Genomic DNA, 24,018 nt, shown 5'->3' with positions numbered 1-24,018 from the left:
GGCACTTACTAACACCTCTTTCTCGTGTGTGTGTGTGTGTGTGTGTGTGTGTGTGTGTGTGTGTGTGGCACACAAGTTATGGGGCTTGAATTCAATTCTAGAAACTATCTTTTAAGTTTTTTGCTCAAGACTAATGTTCTACCACATGAGCCACACCTCCACGTCAGCCTTTTGGCAGTCAATTGGAGATCAGTTTCATGGAGCTTCCTACCCTGGGTTACCTTTGAATTGTGATCCCCAGATCTCTGCCTCCTGATTAACTAGGATTACAGGCAAGAACTACCAGCACCTAGCCAGAGTCCATTTTTTTTTTTTTCTGAAAGCCTCAGGAAGTAAGTGCAAACAAATAAGTTTGACTCTTGGTAACACCCAACATGATCACTAGTGCTGTGTTTAATGTTAAGTGTTGTGGTAAGGAAACACATGGTTCCTGCCCCATAGATGGTCCTGCTTATAATACAAAGGAATACCTATTTGGTCTTTGTCCTGTTTCCTGACATCCAATTCTTTAAACCCTAAAATCTCAACAGATGACTGTTACCTAAGAGTTCTTAGAGAGTTTTGGTAAAGGAAGGGAGAGGGACAATGACAATGACAATGACATGTAATGAAGCCTCTATAGAACTCCATAATGACAGAGAACACGGTAGAGGGAAATCATAGCTGATCACGTGCAGGTGTCTGGAAGGTGGCATTTCAGAAGGCCATGGAAGTGCTTCACCCCATCTCTGGTACCCCTGTGAATCTCTCTCCTGTCTGGCTGTTCTCTTGCATACTCTGCAATATCCTTTATACCAGTTGGTCAGAAACATAGGTGGCAATCTGCTTTGGTACCTGAAGTGGGGGGGGGGAGACTGTCTTTTGTGATTGAGTCCCTAACCTGGGAAATCTGATACAATCACCAAGCAGGGCAGTGTCTGAGCTGACATTAACTAGAGGACCCCCTGCAGCCTCTACATGGAGAAATTGTTCACTTGGGTCACCTGTGGTAAGAAGTGTCAGGTTGTCTGTGAGGGTTGTTTTCCTATAGCCCTAACATCGGTGTGATAGGAATGAGTCTATGCTCTAGAAAGAGGCACAAAGCCCCACGAGTGAAATGTCTGGGAAGGAAACAATTCAGCCTGGAGTTCTCAAAACCACAAAATGTCAATGTTCAGTGTCCTCAGAGATATTAACTTTACTTTTATTTTTTATTAGCATTTATTAGTTATACAAAGGGGATTTCCTTGTGACATTTCCACACATATAAACAAACAATAAAGCCACCACCATGACAACCTCCCTTGTCCTCCCCCTCCTCACATCTTTTTTTGGGGGGGAGGGGGGGTTGGTCATAGAGCTTGAGCGGGTGCTGTCCCTGAGCTCTTCAGCTCAAGGCTACTGCAACCGCCTCATTTCTCCCCCTCCTCGCATCTTTGAAAAAAGTCAAACCCAGTGACCCAATGGCTTGTGCTTGTAATCCTAGCTACTCAGAAAGAAGAGATCTGAGGATCAAGGGTTAACAGACACATCACCAATTAACCACTACAAGGCCTTTCCCCTTCCTGCTAGTACCTACTCCCCCAAAGAGTTTGTTCTACTTACCTGTTATTCTTGTTTTAGTGTGTATTAATTATAACAGGTTTTTATCGTGCCATTTCAGATGCGCGTATATTGTATTTTAATCAGAATAACCCTAACTATTGCTTTCTCTTTCCTCATCCAAGACCTTCTATTGATTAACAGCTTTCACTAAGATTCATAAACCATCCTCATCCATAGTTGTACTGTATTTGGAAATTATTGGTCCTCCATCTTTTCTTTTTCCTCTCTTTTCCTCTCTTCCGCCTAAATAGTTCCATAGTTAAAATCATGTTCTCTGTGTATATAAAAATATGTATAGGCCGGGAGTTTGGCCTAGTGGTAGAGTGCTTGCCTAGCATGCACGAAGACCTAGGTTCGATTCCTCGGTACCATATACATAGAAAAAAAAAAGCCAGAAATGGTGCTGAGGCTCAAGTGGTAGAGCTCTAGCCTTGAGAAAGTCCAATGATAGTGCTTAGGCCCTGAGCTCAAGCCCAGGACTGGCAAAAAAAAAAAAAAAAAAAAAAAAAGTATGTATATAGGAAGGTCTCAAAAATGTTAATGTTCAGAGATCTTTCAATTTCCCCTCCACATGCTGTCTAATGATAGACTTGAGGTTCAGAAAAATAAAGAGGCTTAACCAAGACTGAGTTGCCATATGGTGCAACACCAGGGCTAGAACCCACTCACTTGTGCCAAGTAAGGACAATTACTATTTCTATTCTGGTGGCACTGGATACTTCACTCAGGGCCTTGTACTTGAAAGGGAGGCACTTTACCAGTTGAACTACACCTCCAATGCCTTTTGATTTGGTTATTCTTATACAGGCTAGCCTGGACTGCAACCTAACTCTTTGCTGCATAGCTAGGATGACAGGAGCTTGACTGTACCTAGCTTTCTTTCTTCTTGCTTTTTTCTCTTGTTAACTTTTTTGTCCTGGCTGGCCTCAAACCCTGAGGTTTGAAACCTGGCACTGGTGGCTGACATTAGTAACACTAGTTACTCAGGAGACTGAGATCTGAGGATTGCAGTTCAAAGGCAGCCTGGGCCAGCAGAGTCCTTGAAAGGTATCTTCCCTCCAATCAAAGACCAGAAAACAGGAAGTGGAGCTGTGGCTCAAAATGGCTGAGCACTAGCCTTGAGCAAAAGAGTTCAAGGGGGCTGGGAATGTGGCTTATGGTAGAGTGCTTGCCTTACATGCATAAAGTCCTGGGTTCTATTCCTCAGTACCACATAAGCAGAAAAAGCCAGTAGTAGTGCTGTGGCTCAAGTGGTAAAGTGCTAGCAAAAAAAGCTCATGGACAGTGCCCAGCTCCTGAGTTCAAGCCCCATGACTGCCAAAAAATAATAAATAACCTTGAAGTTTGAGCCTAGCCTTCTGAATAGCTAGGACTACAGATATGAGCCACTGGTGATGGCTTTGCTTTTGTATTTTTGATACAGGGTCCAGCTGTGTAATCTAGGCTGGTCAGGCACTCACTATGTAGCTCATGCTGGGTTCGGTTCCTGATCATCCTGCCTTAACTTCTCTAGTGCTAGGATTACAGGCATGTGACACTATGGCAGGAAGGGGATTGAAGGTTTCTAAAGAAAATAAACTTCTCACTGGAGAAGGGGTATCAATGGGTGAGAAGTCATTCACCCACTACCTGACCAATGTAACTGTAACCCCTCTATATATTACCGGATAATAAAACAAAATTAAAAAAAAATAAGCTTCTCTAATCCATCAAGAATTCCAGTTCTTAGCAGGGTAGGTATCCTTTATTCCTATTATCCTAGCTTCTCAGGAGGCTGAAATCTGAGGATCACAGTTTGAAGCCAGATAAGGCAGAAAAGTCCATGAGACTTTTTTTTTTTTTTTGCCAGTCCTGGGGCTTGAACTCAGGGCCTGAGCACTGTCCTTGGACTTTCTCAAGGCTAGAGATCTACCACTTGAACCACAGCACCACTTGCAGCTTTTTTCTACGTATGTGATACCAAGGAATCAAACCTGGGTTTTCATGCATAATAGGCAAGCACTCTACCACTAGGCCAAACTCCTGGTCCACTAAAAGGAAGTTTGCTGATTTTTGTTCGTTTTTTGTCAGTCATGGTACTTGAACTCTGGGTCTGGGCGCTGTCCCGGAGCTCTTCAGCTACCCCTTGAACCACAGTGCCACTCGTGAGACTTATCTCCAATAAACCAAGAAGACCAGCCACGGTGTTGTGGTGCAGTGTTAGCCTTGAGCTCAAAAGCTTAGGGACAGGTACCCAGGCCCCCTGTTCAAGCCCCACGACCTACAAAATAAAATAAAGTTCAGTCCTCTGAATTTCCCTTACTCCACCGGGGGGTCTCCTGAGTCATTCATTCGTTCATGCATGCTTGGTGCTGGGCGATGGATCCCAACCAAGGCCATTGGGAAACTTCTCTGATCAACCTTTACTGTCCTCCGTCGGCGCCCAGCGCATCGGTTGGTTCCCCACTCCTGCCACACCCCCGTAACGGCGAGTGCGTGCTTGGTTCCTCGTGAATGCTGCTGCCGCGGCCAACTTTCTGCTCCGGGAACCAGCGCTGGGCCGGGCGGGAGTTGGGGGTCCCTGGTGGCCGAGCGTCCTTCTGCCGAGCCCGGTGGGGGGGGGCTGCGGGGATCCCGACGCTGCGGGGAGACACCGTCCCCAATCCGGAGGGACGAGCCCAGTCGGGCCCCACACCCGCCCCTACAAAATGCGGGAGTGGCCCCGGCGCGATCGCGGAGCTTCGCGGGCGTGGGGTGCGCGCGGCCCGGGTCTCCACGCGGCCCGCTGGTAGGCACGTGGACACGGCGGGCGGACGGCTCCGCGGGGCGGCTCGGACTACACCTCCCAGGGGGCGTGGAGCGAGGCGGAAGAGGCGGGCCGGGGGCGGCCTCTGCGGGACCCCGCTCAGCGGAGGCGCGGGCGGGCCGCAGGCGGGTCGCAGGGCCGCACGCGGGAGACATGTCCGGGGGCAGCAGCTGTAGCCAGACCCCGAGCCGGGCCATCCCCGCCACCCGCCGGGTGGTCCTCAGCGACGGCGTACAGCTGCCGCCCGGAGACTACAGCACCACCCCCGGCGGCACGCTCTTCAGCACCACCCCGGGAGGTAGGCGCGGGCTCGGGGGGCCGCGTGCGGGCTGGGGGGTGGAGGACGGGGATCGGGGGGCGCTCGAGGGGCTGGACGGAACGGTTTGCTTCGAAGCAGCGAGGGGCGCAGAGGTGGCCGCCCCCTTTGCCTGCCTTCTGGGTGATTGGGCGCGTCGTCCAGGGCCCGGCTGCAACACTGTCCCATTAATTTTCCTCGCCACGCACACGAACGCGCACAACCCCAGACGCGGAGGCTGCAGAGCACTCCCTCCCTCGGTGCTGAGGTTGAGTAGGGGGATCTGGGTGGCCCACCCGTCGAGGAAAGGCCTGGCTGGAGCGGCGGGCATTCTCTGTCGAGTAAGAGAAGCACCCCTAGTGTTGCCCTAGCCGGGTGCTGGAGGCCGAGGGTGCTCCCCGCCCCAGCAGTGCGCCCCGGCCACCTGTGGCGCGGCCCCCCGCTTCCCCGAGTGGGGTCCGCCGTCGGGGCCCAGCGCCGTGTGCAGAAAAACACGTTCTCCGCTGGGGGGTGGGGGAGCACTCCGTGGGACCGCCCCGGGGAGTGGAGGAGGAAGAGGAAGCTGAGCTGGCACAGATCGGAGCTGCCTCCGGGAGCCAGGCGTTCCTTCCCAGCCCCGGAGCCCCAGTGCAGACGCTGATGAAACTACCCGCCCGTTTGCATGATGAAATCCTCGTGGCTCCCCTATTCCCTCCCATCCCCGCCTCGCCCCACCCTCTCCTCCCTCCGCCCCTTCTCTCCTCGGAGCTGCTTCCCAGATCCGAGCTCCGTTGGCCGCTCTGAGGCCTTGGCCACATGGTGCATTTTCTCCGGCAGTTGTCCCACCACCTGCCAGCTCAGCCAGATCGCAGGCCTGGAGGTCTGTTGTCCTGCCCCGCCTCTTAGTGTGCTGAACACTGGGCCGAGGCCCCAAAGCTTGACCACAGGTCTCCTTATGCACGCATTGTTTTTCCCAGAGGGAACAAGGTAGATAGAGGAGGGGGATTGGGTTCTTTTTCTTTATTCACCAGTCTTGGGGCTTGAATTCAGGATCTGGCTACAGTCCCTGAGCTTCTGTTCCTCAAAGCTAGCACTCACCACTTGAGCCACAGCACCACTTCCGGCCTTTTCTGTTTATGTGGTACTGAGAAATGGACCCCAGGGTACATTCCCAACCCTTCTTGGCCTTTTGGAGTTGTGCCTTTTCCTGTGTCCCATTCTAATAGCTTTAGCAGAGCTTTTCCTGTCGTTATTGGAGTTCTTTCAAGTGAACCTGTAAATCTCTTGTTTGTTTGAGGTGAGTTCCGAGGCGGGTTGAAGGCTCTGATACCCTTTTTTTGCCTCCTGGGTTATTGGATGGGGATGGAGGGCCTGGTCAGATGTGACAATAGGCAGGAATCATTTATAGAGAACTCTGATCTACTTTGGATGGGAAATTAGGGGTTGGCAGACCCTAATAAGATCCCCTCCCTTTGGAGGTTTTTAAGAGGGGAACAGGGCTTATACCTCAGTGTAACATTTGGTTTTGAGGTGAACTGGGAAGAAAGCAGTGCTGGGGACCTTGGAGGAACATTGGGAGAAATCATTTGCCTCGGCCCAGCACCTCACCCCATTCTTATCGGGAATTGAGCCTGAATCAGTGAGAAAGGGTCGCACTGGCAGTTTACAGTGCGCTTGGAAACTTGGGTAAAGGGGGGTACTTTTATTATTAGCACATATATTAATTGTGTTACTTTGAGCTACTGCCGTTACTGCTAATGGTGTACTTTTTATCACATTCACACCCTCCATTTTTTTCTCATTTTTAAAATTTTTTTCCATATATTTTTTATTGTAATTAATAGAAGGGTTACATGATATTTGCCAGGTAGATGGTGCATTAATTCCCATACATTGATACCCCTTCACATGTCCTGGTCTCCATTTCCCCCCCCCCCACCCCTACTCATCTTGTTTTCCCCGTTCCCTATCCAATTTCAGACAACCAAATACAAATATATCCGATATATCAGCACACCCTCCATTTTTAAGCTAGTTCCCTCCACCCTATTTAAATGCAGATTTTGATTCTGAGAGTCTGTATGGAACTGAGATTGCTTCTCTAATGCAATCTGGGATAGCCATCTCTGGATGGCTCCACCTACCACATTCTTAACTATGGAATCCTAGGACCCTCAGGAGTATGGTGAAAGCGGTGATTCTATCCAAGTAAAGTTCAGAAGTCTGCAAACTTACTTGCGAAGCTGTCAGCTCCTGAAAAGCCATTGCAGAATCACTCCAGCCTGGAATGGCCTGGAAGTGTCTGGACCTGGTAGCAGGGAAGCAGCGATTGGTTTGAGCCGTCCCCAGTTCCCCCAGTTCTGTGGCTCTGGTTTCTAGTCCATAAGTCAAGAACTGTAGGCTAGGCATAATCTGAGGATAGGTGTGCAGAGAACTTCAGAGAAATCAGCTGAAAGCAGTGCCCTGTATGAAGATTTGATTGTGTGTATATGTTGCCTCTGAACTTTTTTGCTCAAGGCTGGCAATCTCCCATTTGAGTCATACCTCTGCCCCTCCCCTTTTTTCCCTTCTCCTTTGGTGTTTAATTGGAAGTAAAAGTCTTACAGACTTTTCCTGCCTGAGCTGGCTTTGAACCATGATCCTCAGATCTTAGCCTTCTTAGGTGCTGAGATTACAAGCACGCCCCCACCAGTGCATTTTTTTTTTCCCAGACACATCTGAAGTAGAATTTATTCATTTTGTATGTATATTTGAGTCTCTGGTTTTGAAAATATCCAGACAACAGGACTTGAACATGTACTGACCAGAAGCCTTTCTCCTGCCTCCTCTGTTAGTCTTCATAAATCCCAGCTCCAGATTGGATGTTTGATTAGTCATACCTAAGACCTGTATCTGGGTGAGTTTAATGTGAGGTAAGCAGGTAGGGCTGCAGGTGCTAATGGCATCCTGTTTTGTTAGACAAACAAAGGTCTGTGCCCAGGAAGCTGACCTTGGAGCAGCTGCCAAGTCTGGAACAGTCAGGATTGGGAAGAGAGAGAGGTAGTCTGGGCACTGAGGCCAGAGAGAGCACAGTCAGAGTCTGAGGCCCCAGTCACAGAGGGGAGAAGTTACTGCTTAGAACATATACTATGAACAGGTTCTAAGAGCTTGGACACTGAAACAGTGAGGGAGGAAGAATGATTTGTCTCACCTTGACCTGAGCTTCCTTTTAAAATGTTTAGAGCAAAGCCAGGAGTTTGGCTGTGGCTCAAGTGGTAGAGCACTAGCCTTGAAAACGCCCAAGGATGGGGCTTAGGCCCTGAGTTCAAACCCCAGGACTGGCCAAAAAAAAAATTATAAAATATTTAGGGGCCGGGACTGTGGCCTAGTGGTAGAGTGCTTGCTGGTATGCACAAAGCCCTGGGTTCTATTGCTCCAGACCACATACACAGAAAAGGCCAGGAAGTAGTGCTATGGAGGCCATACTTCAAGTAGAATTATAAGCTTTAAGAGTACTCTGGTGGGCTGGGATTTCAGTGACAGAGCACTTGCCTTGGGTTGGAGAAAAAACCCAGGTTCAACCTCAAGCACTAGAAGGAAAGAGAAAAGCATATTCATTCTTGTTTCCCTTAGAAATAGAGATGTTGGCTACAAGACACAAATATTCAGTTTAAAGATAAATTCACTGGACACTAGTAGTTCATACCCGTAATCCTACCTGCTCAGGAATCTGATATCTAAGGGTCTTGATTTGAAGCCACCAGGTCAGAAAAGTCCTTGAAACTTATCCTGACCACCAAAGTGCCAAAGAGGAGGTGTGGTTCAAGTGGTTAGAACAACAGCCTTGGGGAAAAAGCTAGAAATAGGACCTGGGCCCTGAGTTCAAGTCCCTGCCCAGGTACATACACACACAAAATAACTTTTGGGGATCCAGTGTTAAGTAGGTGAGCATAGTTCCTAGCAGTGCAATGTTTACTAGAAATTAGCTAAGGAGAGTAGACCTTGGCAGAATCCTCCCCTATACACACACAACTAGTATGTTGATGATTGTCATAATTGATATGATTGCCCAGTCATGTAACAGTGCCTTGGTATTTATATCAATAAAAACAGATAATCATATAACAATGCTTTTCAGTGTGATTGCAGAACATATACACTTTGAATATATGCTTCCCCCCGCCCCAGCAAGCCCAGACAGGCTTCCAACTCTAAATCCTCTAACCTCAGTTTCCCAAACAGGCAAGTATCATCATGTTCCATATGAACCTATGCAGTCTTGTCAAGTTATCCCTTAATAAAGCCAGCGGATGATGATTATGAACGTCAAGAGTGTATTTATACCATGATGAGAGAGACGGCTCCCTGCACTTTAGATATAGACCACAGGACTTGCTCGTCATTGTTTTGTACATGTTATTTATTTTTTCATGCTGGAGATCAAACCCAGGACCATAGGACTTGCTTGATTCCTAAGTGAGAACTTTTCCCTCTGTGCATGGTCACCCTAATATGAGTTTACAGTCTAATTATGCTGCACCCAGAGAGCTTATAGCAGCCTTTAGAGGTTGTTTTTTGTTGTTGTTGTTGTTTTGTTTTTTGGTTTTTTGCTTGTCATGGGGCTTGAACTCGGGGCGGCACGCTCAAGGCTAGCACTCTGCCACTTGAGCCACAGAGCCACTTCCAGCTTTTTCTGTGAATGTGATACCAAGGAATTGAACACAGGACTTTTGTTCATGCTAGGCAAGCACTGTAACAGTAGGCCACACCCTGGGCCCTCTTTCTGGTCTTTGTACCTTCACAATCTAATGCCAGATCTGGTGTCCGAAAGGTGAAGCAGCGGGCTGAAAATGTAACTCAGTCATAGAGTGCTTATTTAGCATGTGAAGCCCTCCGTTTGATTCCCAGTACCTCAGAAGAAGCAGGCAAGTGGGTCGAGGTGGCGCATGCCTGTAATCCTAGCTACTCAGGAGGCTGAGATCTGAGGATAGTGGTTCAAAGTCAGCCCAGGCACTAGACACAGTGAGACTCTTACCACCAATTAACCACTAGAAAATGGGAAGTGGGGTTGTAGCTCTAGAGGTAGGGCATTAGCCATGAACTGAAGAGCTCAGGGATAGCGCCCAGGCCCAGGGATAGGGTAGTAGGCTTGAGCTGAAAAGCTTAAGCCCCCCTAGAATTCAGGCCCCATGACCACCCCCCCCCAAAAAAAAAGGAGGAGGAGGAGAAGGCTAACAGTTGACAATTTTTGGAATAGAAGCATCCTCTTAGGAATGAGTATATCTAGTTGTGTGGGGGAGGGTTACTCAGGTTTGGGCTTAGTAGACAGAAACTACAATTTGAACCACAGCCCAGCCCAAGATTTCTTTGGCTTGCTTTGATATGATTTGATTTTGGCCAGTCCTGGGGCTTGAACTCAGGGTCTGGATACTACCCCTGAGCTTCTTTTGCACTCTACCAATTGAGCCACAGTGCCTATCTGGCCAGGGCTTCGAGTCTGTGCTAGGCAACCACTCTACCACTAGGCCACACTCCCAGCTTAGTTTCTTTTCATCTTCAGGGTTTTGTTTATCTCAGAGAGCTGCAGGGCCTGAAGGCCCTTTACCTTCCATATTTCTATTGCTGTTACAGTGAGCAGATTATGAAAGTAACTTTACACCCTGACCAACATTGGACCACTGTTTCAGACACTGAGATCCATGCTTCTTATTTATGTTACTGAGTAGGCAAGTGTAGGTAACTTCTGCCTAATTGCATTGTGTGCAGAGACCCAGGCAACAGTGGGGACTTGTAATCTAATAGTTGTGCCCACGGAAGTTCATTGAGAAAGCCTAGGGATTCCACCTTCCCATCAACCCAGGGAACACTGATACTGATGGAAATGACCGTATCAGTCAGCTATTGCTGTATAACAAGACATTCTCAACTCAGTAAACCACAATTTATTTTTATTTATTTATTTTTTACTTCTGTTCAGCTTTGATATAGTTGGGCATTCTTTGCTGGTCTTTCCTGAGCTGACTCACCTGGCTTCATACAGTCAACATCTAAAGTCCCCCGGCCTGGGAGGTCCAACATGGCCCTACCCACGAGTCTAGAGCCTTTCTCATCATATTGGAAGGTTGGGAGCTCCCTCTGTTCTCTTGGATAAATCATTTAGGCTAGCTGTGAGTTCACTGACACAGCAGTTTCCAAGGCCAGTTAAAGCCCAAGCTTAGACATTTCATGGCTTTAGTTACAAAGTAGTTTAATGCCTTGAAGCAGGTAACCCTGATTCAAGAAGAGGGGTGGGGGGCAGGAGTGTGGCCTAGTGGTAAAGTGCCTGCCTAGCATGCAGGAAGACCCAGGTTCGATTCGTCGGTACCACATATATAAAGCTGGAAGTGGTGCTGTGGTTCAAGCGGTAGAGCTCTAGCCTTGAGAAAACGCAAGGACAGTGTTCAGGCCCTGAGTTCAAGCCCCAGGACTGGCAAAAAAAAAAAAAGAGGAAGAGGTATAACTGCAAGGAAAATAGGAATAGGCAGTTACGGGGTCCATGGTTTTAGAAGTATAAAACCTCTTAAGAATAGTGGTTAGAGGGAATTCACTGTTAGTATTGCTGTGTCACCAGATGAGCCAACCAGGTATAGAAACCAGAATCACAAGACTCTGAATCAGTTGTTGCTTAAAGAACAATGACAACCTTCCTGAAGACATTGAGTCATAGGCCCCCATGCCTCATGTTCAGAGCCTGTGTCCAGCCTGACTGGGCAATGCATTGCATTATACCATGCCTTCTCTCATTCCTACCCAGACTCTCTTCCTAGTGTCCTGCTGGCCAGGCCTTGGGAACTTAACTCAGCCAGAGAGCCCACACTTGCTTTCCTACCCTGCACATCTAGCCAATGTCCTGGATTCTCTGGACACTGGTAATTAGCTGGAGTCAAATTTCTGCACCAGCAGTCCAAAAGGGGATAGGAGTGAGAATAGCAGACCACAGTTGGTTCAGAGCTTTGATTTGGAAACATATACTGTGTGGAGGTTAAAAACCAGGTCTCCTGCCTCAAAGAGAAAAAACAAGCACTGGGGGCCAAGGTTGCAGCTTAGTGAAATATGGTAGGTTTAGTATATATGAGGCCCCAGGTTCAATCCCTGGCAAAAGAAAAAGATATGAGTATATATATGTGTGTATCTGTGCATTTCTACTTTTTGGTCGTTAATTAGAGATAAGACTCTCATGAACTTTTCTATCTGGGCTGGCTTTGATCTGTGATCCCCAAATCTCAGCCTCCTGTTTACTGGTGTGAGCCTCAATGCTTAACTTCTGTATGGTTGTTGCTTTTGTTTGTTTTGCCAGTCCTGGGATATGAACTCAGGGCCTGGGCTCTGTCCCTGAGCTTTTATTGAAGCTCAAGGCTAGCAGTCTACCACTAGAGCCACAGTGCCATTTCTGTCTTTTATGTGGTACCGAGGAATTGGAGCCAGGGCTTCCTGCATACTAAGCAAGCACTCTACCACTGAGCCAAATTCCCAGTCCTTCTTAGTGGTTTTAACAACAAAATTTTCTTGTTGTTTTAGTGGCTAGAAGTCCAAGGTCAAAGTAGAGATGCTTTCTTGTTGAAGTCCATCTCCTTGTAGCTGCCCAGTTTTTCCTAGTGTCTTTTTATATGGTCGTGTGTGTGTGTGTGTGTGTGTGTGTGTGTGTGTGTGTGTGTGTGTGTGTGTGTACACTCATGCGTGTGTCTACATTTCTTCCTCTCCTAAGGACACCAGAGAGATTGGATCAGTGCCACCCTTTGAGCCCTCATTCGTAGCTTACCTCCAAATATAGTCATAATCTGGCACTAGGGGTTGGGCTTCAACAAAAGAGTTTTAGGGGACAGTGAAGATTAACCCACAACCTGGTCAGTCCCCATAACCAGGGGACAGCCAGTGCTGCTTGTAAGGGGACATAATTCAGAGTACCATCACCCCTACACTGCAAGGTGCATTTTGAAGTTTGAGGGGAGTTGAGAAAAGGCGAGAGCACTTGGCAACCACTGTAAGAATTAGCTGTTTTCTTCTGAAAGTTCCTACAACAGCCTTGTCCTTTCTGTTTTATTTTCACCTGTTCTTTCACATATAAGTACACTAAGGGAGTAGCAAGCCCTGACTGGTCACCCTCACTGGTATCTAGTAGTTACTCCTGAGAAATGTCAGGATCTTGGTTCTCTTTGCCAGAAATGAAGAAACATTTAGGTTGGGCTGCTCTGCTTCCTTCACCTCCTTTGCCAGTCTGTTTTGCTTCTTGAAAAAGACTTAATAGCCGAATGCTGGTGGCTCACACCTGTAATCCTAGGTTTTCAGGAAGCTGAGATCTGAGGATCTTGATTCAAAGCCATCTTGGGCAGAAAAGTCTACTAGACTTTACCTTCAAGTGAAGGTAAACCAGCAAAAAGCCAAGGTGGAGCTGGTGACTCAAATGGTGGAGCACCAATCTTGAGTGAAAAGCCAAGTTCAAGGCCCCATTCAAGCTCCTGTACTGGCACATACACAAAAAAAGATTGTCCAAGGGCCAGGAGCTTGGCCTAGTGGTAAGAGTGCTTGCCTAGCATGCCTGAAGACCTGGGTTCAATTCCTTGGTAGCACATGCATAATAGAAAAAGCCGGAAGCGTTGGGCCAGGAGTTTGGCCTAATGGTAGGGTGCTTGCCTAGCATGCACGAAGACCCAGGTTCGATTCCTTGGTACCACATATATAGGGAAAAAAGCCGGAAATGATGCAGAAGTTCAAGTAGTAGAGCTCTAACCTTGAGAAAGCTCAAGGAAAGTGCTCAGGCTCTGAGTTCAACACCAGGACTGGCAAAAAAGAAAAGGCCGGATGTGGTGCTGTGGCTCAAGTGGTAGAGTTCTAGCTTTGAGAAAGCCCAAGGACCATGCTCAGGCCCTGAGTTTAAGCCCTAGGACTGGCAAAAAAAAAAAGATTGTCCAACCAGAAAGCAACCATATGCAGTTGCTTCTTTTGGGCCCAGTGGAATTCAGGGGAAGAGGCACACAGATCTACAGAAAGACACTGCTCCATGCTGGATTTAAAACCATTCTGAGTATTTATTTAGCATTCTGATCGCCAGCATTGCAGCTGCCCCACCCTGTGGTGAAATGTTCCCCTTTTCCCTGGAATGGGATCAACAGTTCTAGGAATTCCATCCTTGTCTCTTGCTAAGCCTGGTGCCTTGTATAGGGAAGCATGCTCCTGCCAGGGGGGACCCTGGGGAAAGTGAGAGGCCATCTTGGCTCCATTTCCAAAGTCACATCCAGCAGCTGAGTGCAGTTATGCTGCGGGAAGGGCAACAGCAGGGGTCTCCATAAGAATAGTCTGTCCTGGTCACAGCCAAAAGTCTAAGTAAAAATCTGCAGCCTGCTTTAGTGGGTTTTTTTTTGTTGTTGTTGTTTTTGTTTTTAAGTACTGCTCAGGATGGAAACATAGCCCTCAGGCCTGCTAGGCAAGTGCTGAGTCCCTGGGCCACAAGTCCTGCCCATGCCTCACTGGATTTAAACAGTGAACAATGTTTAAGATAGGTATCAAGGCAGCATGGGTGGCCTCTGGATGCTGATGAGCGGACTTCTGACACTCAATTTCCATCTGCAAGTTCAAGTTGGCAGTGGTGTGGGGCTGTGGTCAGGCTGTGAGCACAAACACAGCAATGCTGGTGATTGATAGTGGTGACTGCTATATATAACACATCTGAAAACCAAAATGTCCACCTGTGTGGTACATCTATTTGAACTCTGTGGCCTCCAGAAGTTGTGCATATGTTCTCCAATGTGATTTTCATTTTCCTTGCTTTCCCCCCTCCTCTTAACTGACAAGGTCTCACTAAAGATTATTTACTAACAACAACAACAAAAAAAAAATAGTTTGAACCTAGTGCAACACCCTTGTTTTATATAGGTGAGAAGACTGGGCCCTAGGCTACTATCTGGATTGATTTACGCATTCAAGCAAATGGTCACCACTACAAAGCGTGCCTTAAGAAAAGCAATTGTCCCTCTATCAGGGGCACATCTAGAACTAAAGTCCCAAAGGATATCTGGGCACCAGTGGTTCACACCTCTACGCCTAGCTACTCAAGTGGGTGAGATCTGAGGATTGTGTTGCAAAGTCAGCTGGGGCAGGTAAATCTGTGAGACTCTTCTCTCATTTAACCACCAAAAAGCCAGAAGTGAAGCTGTGGCTCAAGTGGTAGGGCACTACTAGCCTTGAGCAATAAAGCTCAGAAACAATGTCTAGATCCTGAGTTCAAGCCCTAGAACCAACACACACACACCAAATGACCTTGCAACCATATAGATATACCCAAGTTATGATGACTCTTGGATTCTTTGGGCCAGGAAAGAATGGAGATTGCTCTCCCTCCCCATTCTTTTTAAAGTGTTACTTACTGCCCCTCTGATTTGCCCCTGCTTTAACTCTGTAACTTGTCCCTCATGGGTGGTACTGAGGAAGTGGTGCAGAATGTCAAAGTGTGGAATAAAGCCAGATGTTCATCAGTAGATGGAATCGATAGGGAGAATGTAGTATATATTATTATTAAGCCTTAAAGAAGAAAATCCTGGGACAGGAATTTGGCCTAGTGGTAGAGTGCATGCCTGCATGAAGATCTGGGTTCGATTCCTCCGCACCAAATACATAGAAAAAGCCGGAAGTGGTGTTGTGGCTCAAGGGGTACGTTCTAGCCTTGAGAAAACCTAAGGACAGTACTCTGACCCTGAGTTCAAACCCCAGAACTGGCAAAAAAAAAAAAAAAAAAAAAAAAACAAGAAGAAGGAGGAGAAGGAAGTCCTGCTATTAATAACATAGATGAACCTTTAGGATATGAGACTGAAATGAGCCAGTCACAAAAAGACAAGTGCTGTCTGAGCTCACATAAGATACCCAGAGTAGCTGACGTCAGTGAGATGGAAAGTAGAGGATGAGGGCTAGGAATGTGGCTTGTGGTGGGGAGTGCTTGCCTAGAATGCATGAAGCCATGGTTTTGATTATTCAGTACCACATAAACAGAAAAAATTGGAAATAGCACTGTGGTTCAAGTGGTAGAGCTCTAGTCTTGGGCATAGAGCTCAAGGACAGCCTAGGCCCTGAGTTCAAGGCCAGGTTCCAAAAAAAAAAAAAAAAAGAAAAAAAAGTAGAGCGTGACTGCTAGTACCTAGAGGAGATGAGAATAGAAGTTGATATTTAACGAGCAAACAGTTTGTTTTGCAAGATGCAAAAGTTCTGAAGATATTGCTGCAGCTTGATGGCCCAGCACTATGCCTGTACTTAATACAACTGAACAGTTTACAATCTATTACTATGTAGCAGTATATTTAAGGCAGTACATTTTATGTTACATATATTTTATCACAACTTAAAAAAATAATACTTGATCCAGGCACCTGTGGCCCACAACTATATTCTAACTACTAAGGAGGCTGAGGTGGTAAGATCAAGGTATGAAATCATTCTGAGCAGACAAATCCATTAAGAGTCTTATCTCCAATTTACCACCAAAAAAGCTGGAAATAGAACTGTGGCTCAAGTGGTAGAGCACACCAACCTTAAACAAGAAAGGTCCAGGGGTGGAGGGAATGGAGCTCTCCAAAAGACAAATCAAGGAAGTTTCCTATAGCTGAATAATACTTGGCTTTATCCAAGGTCCCAGAACAATGAGTGGGAATAGAGTCACCGAAGCGCGTGAGTGTCTATCATAGGGGTTCAGCATGCTGAGGATGCAAGATGATTAAGGATTTCAGAGATACAGGTGCATGCAGGAACAAGAGTCAAATAGGATGCCAGGTGTGATGGGCACACCTGTAATTCCAGCACTCAGGATGCTGAGACAGCAGGAGTGTTAGTTTGAGGCCAGCCAGAGCTACGTAGTAATATATTGTTTGTTTGTTTGTTTAAAAAAAGCTGGACAAAAAGCCAGGCGCCAGTGGCTCACATCTGTAATTCTAGCTACTCAGGAGGCTGAGATCTGAGGATCACAGTTCAAAGCCAGCCTGGGCACCAAAGTCCATCAGGCTCTTATCTCCAATTAAGCAGCAGAAAACTGGAAGTGGCACTGTGGCTCAAGGGGTAGGGGAGTAGCCTTGAGCAAAAGAGCTCAGAAGGCTGCTCTGAGAACCAAGCCAGCTGGGGCAGCAATCAAGGAACTGTAACTCTTAGTTTACCAGTTAAAGCCAATGTGAAAGTGAGGATCAGATGGTAGAGGACCAACCTTGAGTGAAAAAGTGAAGAGAGTAAAAGTCCAGGTATAGATGACAGATAGACAGACAGTAGTCATCGAAGGGAAGAGAGTGAAGGAGAGCAAGCAAGCGAAGGGATAACACACATACACAAAGTTCTGTAGAGGGCTGGGAGTGGAACTCTAGCTTAGAGGCTCTTGGGTTCAGTCCCCAGAACCACAAGACAAAAGCTATTTCCCCTAAGATGCAGAGCTGTGGATGGAACCCATGAAGTTATAATGAGCAGTGCTGTTAGGTTAAGCATTGTTGCATCTCTGGCCTGTCCAGGGGGCCCGAACAACTTGTAGGGACCTATCACATTACCCCTTGAGCCACAGCACCACTTCCGTTTTTCTGGTGGTTAATTGGAGATGAGAGTCTCACAATCTTTTGTGCCCAGGCTGACTTTGAACCACAATCCTCAGATCTCAGCCTCCTGAGTAGCTAGGATTATAGGTGTGAGCGGCCGGTGCCCAGCTAAATCATGATTCTCAGATTATTCATGGCCCATCATTCATGGCCATTTTTTTTCCCCCCAGTCCTGGGCTTGAGCTCAGGGCCTGAGCACTGTCCTTGGACTGTGCTAGAGCTCTACCACTTGAGCCTCAGCACCACTTCTGGCTTTTTTCTATGTACGTGGCAATACAAAGTCGTGAGACTCTTATCTCCAATTATTCACTAGAAAATGGGAAGTGGGGCTATGGCTCAAGAGTAGGGCAGTAGACTTATGCTGAAGAGCTTAGGGACAGCGCCCTGGCCAGAGTTCAAGCCCCACCGAAGAAGAAGAAGAAGGAAGAGGAAGAAGAGGAAGAGGAGGAGGAGGATTTGAACCAGGCATTGGCTGGTTCAGCTAAAACCTACAGAGTATAAAATATATCACATATATTTAAAAGGAAATGATACCACTGTATATAGAAAACTAGATTTACTTGCCACAAATAGAAGGCAGCTATAAAAAGACATATAATGGCAAACAGCTTTTAAATTCCATTTGGATTCCTTTACCTGCTGGAAGCTCAGGCCCACTGATGAGAAGGGGAGCAGTCAGCCAATGCTTTGGAGGTATTAAAGACAGTATTTTCCTCCTTCATTAAAGGCCATGACAAAACATTTACAAATACCTCATGCACCAGCTATCTCCCACCAGGACCTTTGGGGTCCACTATCCCTACTTTGGGAAATGTTCCTTTTTGTGGTATTTAGGCATCTACTCATAGGAGGGTCCTAGATTAGTGAGCAGAGAATCATCTAGCGGGCCTGGTCTTCACTAGGTAGGGTAAAACTCCTCGCGAAAGGAGAGTGAAGAGAACGGGAGTGGTAGTGCAGCTCACACCTATAGTCCCAGCTACCTAGAAGGCCAAGGATCAACGTTCAAAGCTAACTGGAGTAGGTAGGCCAGTCTGTGAGACTATATCACCAGTTAACTAACCAAAAAGTCCCAAATGAGGCTCTGGCTCAAGTGGTAGAACACCAGCCTTGAGCCGAAAAGCTGAGGAATAGCACCTGGGCCCTGAGATCATGCTCCAGGACCAGCACCAAAAGAAGAGAAATGAAAGAGGGACACAATGTGCAAACCCTGTAATGTGGGGGGCCAGGCGGAAGCACTAGAAGAAAGTCTGACCCACTGAGGAACTTGTGTGTGTGAGAGAGAGAAAGGAAAAAGGCTTGCCCACTGTGGAGCATGCATGCATACACACGCATGCGCACGCGTGCGCGATAACTCGTCCTGGGGGTTGAACTCAGGGCTGGAGTCTCGGGACTTTTCTGCTTGGGCTGGCTTCAAATCATGATCCCAGATCTCAGCCTCCTGAGTAGCTAGGCCACATGAGCCACCTGGGCCCCACTCACTGATTCCTATGTGGGACTGGTAGAGCCTGCCTGTCATACCTCTCCCCTCTTCTCCACAAAGCCCAGGCAGGCAGAGATCACTAGTTTGTGTTGTGTGACTTGTAAGACAACCTGCTGTTTATGTTCTAAGAAATGGAAAAACTCCAGGCAGGCAGGGGGCTCTCACTGACTTTGCCATCTTCCCTTGCCTCTCCAGGAACCAGGATCATCTATGACCGCAAATTCTTGATGGAGTGTCGGAATTCACCTGTGGCTAAAACACCTCCGAGGGACCTGCCAACTATTCCTGGGGTCACCAGTCCTACCAGTGACGAACCGCCCATGGAAGCTAGCCACACCCACCAGCCCAACAGCCCAGAAGAAAAGCGGGTGACTGGTGAGTGGCCAACTCTGCCTTGGTCTTTGGGAAGAGGAATGCCTGTCCTCTTGGGGGAATTCAGGCAGGCAGTGTGAGCCTGACTCTTTCCTCCTCTCTATAACCAGCATGCCTCCGGAAGGGGCCCAAGAACTCTCAGAAAGCTGATTTGGCACCATCAGGCAATGTAATGAGCGTTTATCAAAAATGACAGTGGCATCACAACTTTCATAAACATGCTCTGTATAATTGTCCCCAAATAATTACCGCCCTTGTGCAGGAGACAACTTATCAAAGGCCCAGTGTACTTGCCATCTATTAAATCAAATGTCTACAAGATAAAAATACATCCAGGTACTTCTTAGCAAGATGAATGAGAGTCCTTTCGTGGATTGTTTATGAAGAGGAATAGAAACAATGAGCCCTGTTGTCTCTGAGGCTTTGACATTTCACAGCTTTGTCCTTCATGGTGTCCCCAATTCTCAGATACCCAAAGCAGCCACATTGTCAGCAGCAGGTGTGAATGTACCCTTTGTAGCATGGAGACTGGCTGGCTAGAATCTCTGAATTCTCAGCGGGACAAGGCTGCCTAAGAACCTCCTGTCCTGTGGATCCATTGACTCCCGGAAGTCCCAGGCAGGAAGCAGCTGGGGCCTAGGGCTGCACCAGCCATGCTGACAGTGGCAGAATCTGTCCACCCAGCCCCGTGGGTAGTGATTCATAATTACGTTAGGAAGCCCAGAACCCAAGATTTCCAGCAGTTGCCGTATCTCCTAGGCTCACAGAGTCTGGAAGGAAGATGGATATGAACGCCTGCAGAGAGCAGCATGACAGGTGCTTAGTGTGGTCACCTGCCATTTGTTCAAGGATACAGTCATTTAGTCACTGCCTCTAAACCTGAAACCACCAAGACACCACTACCTAAAGGCTGTCACCCCTACTTACATACTGTCTTTGCTTGCTTTGACCTATAACAAAAGGAGGGTTGGCTTAGTAGTCCACAGAGTTATTAGGCTAGGGTGAGTGGGAAATGTGATATCTTTTCATTTTGTTTAATTGGATATAAGAAACCAAGGATCCACTGGGCATCAGTGGCTCATGCCTGTAATCTTAGATACTCAAGAGACTTAAATCTAAGTTCTTACTTCTAATTAACCAGGCAAAAGCCAGAAGTGGAGGTGTGGTTCAAGTGATAGAACACCAGCTTTTAGCAGTAAAGACTACCAAGCAAGATCACATGGCCCTGATTTCAAGTTCCAATAACCAGCACAGAGAAAAAAATAAAACAAAACAAAGCAAAAAAGGGTTCTGCCCTTGGATTCATAAAACCAAAAGAAGAATCCACTGTTTTCCCTGACTGAGGGCCAAAGCAGGCATCTTACTATCTAGAACCTTGAAACTATCCTTTGCCCACTAGGCTATGACTGAGACAGTCCCATTGAAAAGCAAAAAAACAAAACAAAAAAAAAAACCTTTCACTGTATGAATTACTGAAAAATGTTAGTGGGGGCCAGGAGTTTGGTCTAGCCTAGTGGTAGAGTGCTTAGCATACACGAAGACCCAGGTTCAATTCCTCGGTACCACATACGTAGGAAAAAGCCGGAAGTGATGCTGAGGCTTAAGCCTGGAGAAAGCCCAAGGACAGTGCTCAGGCCCTGAGTTCAAGGCCCAGGACAGGCAACGAAAAGAAAAAAGAAATGTTAGTGGAAGAAGAACAATGACTGAGTAATCCAGTTAAGTGCTTTATTTACTGCAAGGTCAAGCCATTCCATGGGCAATTGGATATATGCCTAAATAGTCGCAAGCTGGGTATGGTGGCACATGCCTGTAATTCTAGCACTTACACGGCTTAAGCATGTGGACCACATGTTCCAGGCCAGCCTGTGCTACTACACAGTAAGAAGAGAGAGGGGGGGAGCGGGCGGGCAGGCAGGCAGGCAGGCAGGCAGGCAGGCGGGCAGACACAGGTGGCTCATGCCAGTAACCCAGGAATCGGGGTTCAAAGCCAGCCCAGGCACAAGGTCTGTGAGAATCTCCCCCCCTCCATATATTTTTTATTGTAATTAATAGAAGGGTTACATTATATTCACCAGATAGAAGGTTGTGAGACTCTTATCTCCAATTAACCACTGGAAAACTGGAAGTGGGTTAAGGCATAAGCCACTGAAAAGCTCAGGGACAGCACCCAGGCCCAGAGTTCAAGCCCCATGACTGACAGGAAAAAGGAAAAGAAAAGCAAAGGTGAACCTAAAAAATAGCTGGAGGGGAAGCTGGACATAGTGGCTCACACCCATTCATTAATCTCTAGAAACCCTGAAGTGGGATGTGGGGCTGTGGCTCCAGGGGTAGGGTGGTAGCCTTGAGAAGAAGAGCTCTGGGACAACACCCAGGCCCAGAGTTAATGCTTCATGACAGACCAAAAAAAAAAAAAAAAAAAAAAAATAGCTGGGAGTGGCAGAAGCACTGTGGCTAAAGTGGTAAAATACTAGGTTTGAGCACAAAGAGGCTCAAGAACAGAAAAGTCATGTTGGGTGGTAATGATTTACACCTGGCATCCTAGCTCCTCAGGAGGCTATGATCTAAGGATCGCAGTTCAGAGCCAATCCGGGCAGGAAAGCTCAGGATCAACACACAATAAAATAAAATGAAGTCCAAAGTAGCCATTCGTTTGCACTTTTTTTTTCCTTGCCAGTCCTGAGGCTTGAGCTCAGGGACTGAACACATCCTTGGGCTTTCTCAAGGCTAGCACTCTATCACTTGAGCCACAGTACCACTTCTGTATTTTTTTCTGTGTATGTGGTACTGAGGAATTGAACCCAGGTCTTTGTTCATGGTAGGTAAGCACTCTTGTCACTAGGCCAAACTCCTGACACTGAGCTCAGCTCGTTTGCATTTTTTTTTAATTAATTTAACTTTATTGTTATTATAAAGTTGATGGACAGAGGAATTCATTATGAATCAAGTAATTAGTATATTTCCTTTTGTACAGTGTTTTCTGTTCCCTTACTCTTGCCAGTCCATCCCTCCCGTCTCCCCGAGTTGTATAATTCACTTTCATTGATGTTCAGTGAGCTCCACTGCTGCACTTTTTCATCCTTTGCTCTTGTTCTATACATCATCTACACACACACACACACACACATATTTAATTTTTTTTTCCCCCAGTCCTGGGCTTGAGCTCAGAGCCTGAGGACTGTCCTTGGATGTTTTAATTTTTTTTTTTTTTGCCCCTAGCTCATTTGCCCCTGGCTTACCCACTCTCTGTCTCTTCTTTCCACAGGTGAAGAGTCACAGTTTGAGATAGACATTTAAAGGACCAGCCATTGGATGGAGCGATGCTTCTGAGCCCCTCAAGGCCCTTCTCAGGAAGAGAGTTAGACGAGCCAGGCCTTATGAAAGTTACCGTGCTGGGCATTCAGATGTGTTGTTGGCCACCCAGCCTTGCTCTTTCACTCAGGGCACCCGCTCTCCTTCCTCTTCGTGAACACCAGCACATACCTCCTTGTGCCTCTGTTGGTGCAGGAGCTACTACCCCAAAGGGAGTGATTCTTGCCTACACCCTGCAGACACCTGCTAGGAATTGAACACAGAGGAGCTCTTCGGAATGATCATCTGGCCCTTCCAGCCCCATCCTCTTGGTGTATTCCTTTTTAGGTTGGGGTACTTGGGAAAGCTCCCCTCCACTTCTTTCCCTATGATAGGAAATAAAATCCACCTTCGCTATAGGGCCAAGTATTTGGCCCTGTCTGAGTTCTTTGCAACTCCAGTGATAACACCAGCTCCTTACTATCCATGTGTTCAGTAATGTACTGTAAATTAATTTTATTTGGTTCCTATACTGATCCTCATTTGCAGCTGAGAAGACTGGCTCAAGAGAAATGACATCACTTAGGACTTGAGCTCGGATATTGTACATCTTATTTTTCAGTGGCAAGTTCTACCTCTCAGTCAAGTGTCGCAGTTAGCTCATTGCAAGTGAGAGAAAGGGAAACACTTGTATGGCCAATGGGGAGTCTCTTTGGTCCATCCATACCTGATCTTCTTTGAGTGATCCCTTTGTGTGAGTTGTCATGGGGGGGCCAAGGTGAGGCAAGTTCTCTGCCTTAAGGATTTCATTGAAATGTAAGATTTATTTTCCCATTTTTAAATATAATAATAAACATTAGTTTAAAAACAGATTCAGATTGTATAGGGTTGCTTAGGAGTGAGCAGCTTGTGTAAATGTTAAATCTATGCAAAGGGACACCTGGATTGATCTTGCAGGTCGACTTTGAGTGTGGAAGGAGGTAAGTACAGAGTTCTAGAGGTCCACATGTCTTGGAGAACCAATTTGTCAAGGATTTTTGCGATTGAGTGACTTTTTTTTTCTCATATATTTTTATTGTAATTATCAGAAGGGTTACATTATATTCACCAGATAGAAGGTGTATTACTTCACAAACATTGATATCCTTTCTCATGTCTTGGTCCCCATTTCCCTCCCCCCATCCCCGCCCCATCTTGTTTTCCCCCCTTCCCTATCTGATTTCAAATAGCCAAATATGCATATATACAATGTATCAGATAGCAAGGTGAAATACTGTAACAGTATGAGATAACTAAGGGACAGCAAAAAAGATGAAAGCTAACATAGTACATTAAGGACAACAATCACTCATCGATTGGAGTGACTTTTACAGGTGGCCATAGAAGGTCTAGATTCACAAGGGCCTTGAATACCAGTTACATATCTTTGCTGAGAAGCAAGCAGGTGTTTCTCATTGCACAATGTGCTATGGTGGATTGATAACCTTGACCCCGAGGTTATGGCTGGTGCAGATTTACAAGCTCTGGGCTTGTAGCACTTACCAGCCTGCCATGGGGGAACAGACATTCACTGGTCAAGTTTTCATCCACTTTCAGTGGCTGAGTTGGAGGCCCATCCTCCTAAGGGCTGTTACAGACAGCTAGGATCCATGACTGGTGGTGT

General features: G+C 46.9%; 1 protein-coding gene across 1 annotated transcript; it reads left to right on the top strand.

The window, feature by feature from the left end:
- The first annotated feature begins 4,463 nt into the window (after positions 1-4,463).
- On the top strand, positions 4,464-22,709 carry Eif4ebp1 (eukaryotic translation initiation factor 4E binding protein 1). Its single transcript, XM_090353913.1, has 3 exons — positions 4,464-4,667; positions 18,891-19,070; positions 22,330-22,709. Exons 1-3 carry the CDS (start codon positions 4,523-4,525, stop codon positions 22,359-22,361), a joined length of 357 nt encoding a protein of 118 aa, XP_090210039.1. The 5' UTR covers positions 4,464-4,522; the 3' UTR covers positions 22,362-22,709.
- Positions 22,710-24,018: the final 1,309 nt, after the last annotated feature.

The sequence above is a fragment of the Megascapheus bottae genome, chromosome 20 (assembly GCF_031878675.1).
Source record: "Megascapheus bottae isolate mThoBot1 chromosome 20, mThoBot2.hap1, whole genome shotgun sequence".
NCBI classification, from domain to species: Eukaryota; Metazoa; Chordata; class Mammalia; order Rodentia; family Geomyidae; genus Megascapheus; species Megascapheus bottae.
This window is presented reverse-complemented; position numbering and strand designations above follow the sequence as displayed.

Bases quoted from the DNA above. Each gene is read 5' to 3' on its own strand.
- Eif4ebp1 (XM_090353913.1), top strand. From the start codon at position 4,523: ATGTCCGGGGGCAGCAGCTGTAGCCAGACCCCGAGCCGGGCCATCCCC. The intron at 4,668-18,890 runs GTAGGCGCGGGC...TTGCCTCTCCAG, and splicing joins CTTCAGCACCACCCCGGGAG to GAACCAGGATCATCTATGAC. The intron at 19,071-22,329 runs GTGAGTGGCCAA...TTCTTTCCACAG, and splicing joins AGAAGAAAAGCGGGTGACTG to GTGAAGAGTCACAGTTTGAG.